This window comes from Candoia aspera, chromosome 2 (assembly GCF_035149785.1).
Source record: "Candoia aspera isolate rCanAsp1 chromosome 2, rCanAsp1.hap2, whole genome shotgun sequence".
NCBI lineage: Eukaryota > Metazoa > Chordata > Lepidosauria > Squamata > Boidae > Candoia > Candoia aspera.
In genome coordinates, this window is record NC_086154.1 from 264,914,149 (window position 1) to 264,919,610 (window position 5,462).

The 5,462-nt window shown below is 55.3% G+C and overlaps 1 protein-coding gene across 1 annotated transcript; it reads left to right on the forward strand.

Moving 5' to 3' along the window:
- Window positions 1–711: 711 nt before the first annotated feature.
- LOC134490280 (protein huluwa-like) lies at window positions 712–3,727 on the forward strand. The gene is made up of 3 exons (XM_063293197.1): window positions 712–1,152; window positions 1,690–1,903; window positions 3,515–3,727. The coding sequence occupies exons 1-3, from the start codon at window positions 712–714 to the stop codon at window positions 3,685–3,687; spliced, it is 828 nt and encodes a 275-aa protein (XP_063149267.1). The 3' UTR covers window positions 3,688–3,727.
- The last annotated feature ends 1,735 nt before the right edge of the window (window positions 3,728–5,462 follow it).

Genomic DNA, 5,462 nt, shown 5'->3' on the forward strand with positions numbered 1-5,462 from the left:
GAACACGTTATCCTGGCTAGACCTCAACCCCGCTGACAGCCGGCCTCTTCCGGGTCCGCTGACTCACTCTGCACACGCGTGCACCCACCCTGGGTAACTGGGTCAGCCGCTCAGCAGCTGCAAAGGAGGCTCACTGTTCCTTTCCCCCGGTGGTGAAGCAAAGAGAGTGCATAGTGCGCCCCACCGTAACTAGCAGCAATGCCCAAGCAAGATGGGGAGGGGCTTGGGGCTTGGGGCTTCCCCACCCCACCCCACCCCCTTTCATGCCTTTCCCGGATGTCCGCAGCAGGTGTGAAAAAGCTAGAAGGGCGGCAGAGACAGAGCCCCTGGAGAAGACTTTGGCTCTGTCTTGCAGCAGGAGGGGCAGTTAATGACCTGGTGGGGGTGTCACTCAAACTACGCCCCCCCGGTCAGTTGCCAGCCTCAGGGCGCTCACATAAGCTGCAAGCGAGCTTGTTGTGCAAACGGAGTGAAGGTGTTGGGAGAACCTAGCACGTCCGCGCGCTGCGGGTTAGCAGGTCCTACAAACGGGCAGAGACGCCAACCTCTCTTCCTGGCAGAGGGAGGGCCGCCTTTAAGCAGCACGCTGACCGCCCCCCGCCCCAGTTCCCCGCACCTGCATCCTATCTCCGCGCGGAGGCGGCGGGCCTGTCCAGGTGCGGTCTTTAAGGCCCGGCGGCGAGCCCCGCCCTGGTTCCCGCTTCGCCCGCGATGGAGTCCCTCGGGGGCCTGGAGGGCCAGGTCTCTGCCCTGCGGCGCACCCTCCGCCTGCTGGTGGGGCTGCTCGTCCCCTGCCTGCTCCTGCTCCTTTTCCTCAGCGCTCTGCTCCTGGCGCGCTGGAGGCTGTGCCGAAGGGTCGGGGGCCAGAGGGCCCCCCGGGGCCCCTCGACTCCCCCCCGGCTCTTCCGGGTGGCCCCAAAGGGTGCGGTGCTCAGGCGCGATCCTGGGGGCGCAGCCGAGGCGGCTCCCGCCGGCCCGCGAGCCCCGCGCTGCAGCAGGAGGGCTGCCGTCCCCTCCGTCCCCAGATCCAGCCCCCGCTTCTCCAGGCAGTGGGGGGACGCAGGGCCGGGCACAGCTTCCTTCTCCACCGACTTAGAAAACCGCCCCGCCTTGGTCCCCCACAACTCTCCCGCTACCACCTCGGGCACCGGGGTAAGTAGCGGGGGCGTTCCCGGCCCGGGGCTCTTTCTTCCAGCAGCCTGTCCCCGCCGCCGCCGCCCTCAGATTCGGCGGGCCGCAACTTCCCAGGCAGCCTTAGCCGTGAGGCGCGTGGGGATTAATGCCTCCCGCTGAAGGGATCGCTTTCCTTCCCAGCTTTCTGCAAGGCTCTTGCGCATCCGTGCCTCGGAATGGAGCCATTCCTACCTTAGGAGCCCAACCCACTGAGTGGGGAGCTCTCTGAGGGGTCACAGGCCAGCCCAGCCCAGCGGGGAGCGTTAAGCCGCCGGCCAAATGCTGTCCCGCTTCCCTGTCAAGGCGAGACGGCCGGCTCGGGAAGTGAACAGTGAAGGGGAAGGTCCGGATGGAAGGTGTCACCCTACAGGATGATGGGAGGCAATGGGCCAACTTTTCCAGGGGTGGCCCTTCTCCCCATTTTCCACCTGTTCCTGGCCAGAAGCGGGTGAACAAAGGGGGAGAGGGAACAGGATCCCGGGAGGATCCGCAGCAACTCACTCCCTTGCTCTGTAGGGTGTCCTGGAGAGAGTCTTCTCCGGGTGCCACACCAGCACCCAGAACAAGCCTCGTAGCTGCAGCAGGCTGGCATCGGCCATCCCTTCAAGCATGGGGCCTTTTGAGTTTGGCAGCAGCATCCGACCCAGGGACAAGAGGACCCACCTCAACTCTGCCAACTTCACAGCTTCCCAAGGGCCCGGCTTTGACTCGGACTTTGGAGCCAGTGCTGGTGAGTGATGGCTGAGAGGGGCCGAAACTAGGGGCTGCCGGGTGGGTTGAAGCTTCCGGGGCCAGAAAGTCTTTTCTGGAGACCATTAAGGCTGCCTTCCCACAGACTTGGCTCTTTCCATTCATTTTGGGGAAAGAATTTCTGATTTCTACCCTCTCCTCTTCTGATCTTTCACCTATTTGAACATGGGGCTGGCTGAGCTTGAGGGGGTCCGGGACTCCCCCCTTTCCTTGCACTCCCCTCAATCCATCCCTTGGGTTGTGCGCTGATCCCTGGGTGGAGATCTCTAGGCAGAGTTGCCACTTCCAGGTACGGGATGCCCGGATTTGCACAATGCTCTGACCCCTGAATGAGTCAGCTGCAGTTTAGCTCAATGTGTTGTGCGAACCCAGCACCTAGGATCAGTTGGCGGTCCAGTGTGCATGGAGGTAGCCACGTGTAAGCATGTCCCGCAAACAGGTCCAATGTTGTGTGAACCACGCAGACTAAATTGCCACCATATTTGAAGTCAGAATTCTTTTTCTGTTAGGTCAGATTATCCAGTGGTCCAAAGGAGACAGAGGACCTGTTCTCACAAAACCCTTGTCCCTCCTTATCGTCTGGAGAGTGCTGACAAGACTTCCTGACCTCACTAGCCCCTCCCAGGCCAGAGAGGCAGCAAGAGGCATGGCAGAGCTTGACCACTGCCATCGGTGCTTGGAGAGGGGCTCTGAGCTGCCAGGGGTGGGCAAGGCTTGCCTCTTTGGCTGCTGCTAAAGGCAAAACAGGCTCATGGCTGGGTTTAGGCATTTCACACAAATCCTCTTTTGAACCCAGTTGAACACGTTGTGAAAACAAGTCAATTGTTTAGAAGGTTCCCCACTAGGGACTGACGGGAATGCCTGTCCAGCCCAAGCGAAGAGCCCCTGGTAAGAGGAAGGGTCTCATCTAGCTACTACTTTCTTCCCTATTACAGTTCAGCAAAGTATCTTTGAGCAGTGGTAACCACAACCTGGTCTTCCAAGTCATTCCTCTGACATTTTAAACAAGGCAGTCTTCCTTTGCCTCAGTTAAAGAACTTGATTCTTTTTGACACCAACCCTTTTTAAGCTCATTAACAGATGCACCAGCACTGAGCCAGGCTGTTTTACCGCGACAAAGATGATGATAATGGAGAGGAATGAGACATAAGGAGGGATTTTTTTTTAATCTTGTAGTACACATCCCTGCCAACAAATACGTAATCTGGACATAAAAAGCTGAATGTGTAAAAGCCACCACAGGCATCCGTGTGTTCTTTCCAAACCCCAAGACAGCCAGCTGAGCAGAAGCGTGAAAGCTGAAACACCCGTTGGTGGGGAGGGCTCCTGCTCAGGGGGGCAACCAACCCATTTGCTCCTTCCCATTCTCCCCACACTAGGCGCCCAGCTCTCTCCTGGGGCCCTTCCTGTAGTTCTTTTCCTCCTCAAAATGCACGGTAGTCTGCAAAGCTCCTCCCCGTGTCGCTAGCACATTTTGCCCACCTAAAGGTTCCTACGTGGAGAATGATTTAGCCACTGCTCTCGTAGGTTGGTAAGTAACAAGGAAGGTCGCAGAACTGCTTGCTAACAAGACAGCCTCTCTGTTCTGCAGGCGTTTCTGTTCGGATCCTGTCAACAGACAGCGAAGGAAGCCCCAACGCGCCCGTTCTGCTTCACCAACAAGCCGAGCTGTTCGAGTGGGACTATTACGACCCGAGCTACAAAAGGGAAGTTCAGCTCTGCCATCCGCTGCCTCCCATCTGCAGCAAGCAGTACTGGCTATGATCCATGGGAGTCGACAAGTTATCCTGTACTCTCACCACTCTGTGTGCGTGCGTGTGTGCGTGCGTGAGAGAGGGGGGGGGCTTGTCCGGACTTAAATGGTGAACAATTTTAGTTGTGTCTTTCTCTCTCTCTGGCTGCTGCTCTGGCTACAGGAAGAAAATTCCTGTATCCGTTGAATGTCTCTCACACGGAATGAGGGTTTTGCACACCAAGAAGCTTTACTTACGCTTACCTTCACCCTTATATGGTACTTCTATGCTCAAATATGAACATTTTCAGCATCCCCAGCATGTGGCTGCCCACCCCATTCATTACAGTCCCTCTTCACAGTCCTTCCAAGCCCAGGAACGCCCGCACTGACACATGGCTAACAGCACTGAACAACAAATTTATGGAGAATGCCCACCCACCTAATCTCAGTGGCACCAAGTGACTGGACACCCAACTTGGGATGGTCGCATGCTGAAGACACAGGTCAGCCTCACAGGTGCGCATCAGCACAAGCCTTCTAAGCAGTGGTCGCAGGGGGAGAGACCTTGTGGGACACAAGCCTAGGCATGGCGTGTGATGCCTGATTTATATTCTGTGTTTATTAAAGATGCTGGACCTTTCCTTCTCCATTTGGTTTCTTTTTAAACGTGTATGAAAGCAGGGGTCCTGGAGCCCCGTTGCCGCCAGAGACCGCACTGGTACAACCTCTACGGCACTGGTCTTCCTGGGTCTGCACAAGGGGCATGGCCACAAACTAGCTGTGCTGAAACAAAGGATGATGCGTTAAAGAGAAAGCAATAGGTGGTATGAGCGAAACCTGCACTATGAGAATCTGGTGATGGTTCAGAAGTAAGGAGAGACTGACCTGACAAACCTCGTGATTTCTCAAATTATCTAGTATGGGGTTCTAGTGCGGGGTTCTCCCAATAAGTTGGCTAAATCAGTATTCTCGATCTGGCATAGCCTTTAGCCTCCTAGCAGACTCTGAAGGCACGTTGGGGCTGTCAATTTTAGGTTCAAAGGGAAGAACCATGATGTTAAAAAGCAGGCCATTAAATAACAGTAATGTTTCAAAAAAAAAAAAAATGCTGAACACATACATTGCAGGTGGTTCTAATACCCTTTGAAAGTTGAACGGCAACATTTTCAGGGAATTACCTTGAGGTGAAGGTGAAAGGTCCCCTGTGCAAGCACCGAGTCATGTCTGACCCTTTGGGGGGGATGCTGCTTTCGCGACATTTTCTTGGCAGACTAGAGTGGGGTGGTTTGCCATTGCCTTCCCCAGTTGTCACCTTCCCCAGCAAGCTGGGTGCTCCTTTTACCGACCTCGGGAGGATGGAAGGCTGAGTTGACCTGAGCTGGCTACCCGAGAATCCAGCTTCTGCTGGGATCGAACCTGGGTCACGGGGAGAGTTTCTGGTTGCAAAACTGCCACCAGTCACCCAGCGCCACATGAGGCTCTTACCTTGAGGTACCTCTGTACTACAAATAATTTCCAAGCAAACTGAACAAAAAAACCCAGGAAAAACTGACAGCATCTCAAAATCTTTACACTTCATTTGAATTTTGGCAAGCTTAGTTGTCTCAAAAGGACTCCTATTCCTGCAAGCATACACAAAAAAATTTTTTAATCCATTCAGCTGTGTCTGATTCTTGGAGACTGCCTGGACAAGTCCCTGCAGTTTTCTGGGCAAGGTTTTTTGGAAGTGGTTTGCCATTGCCTCCTTCCCAGGGCTGAGAGAGAGGGACTGGCCCAAGGTCTCCCAGCTGGCTTCATGCCTAAG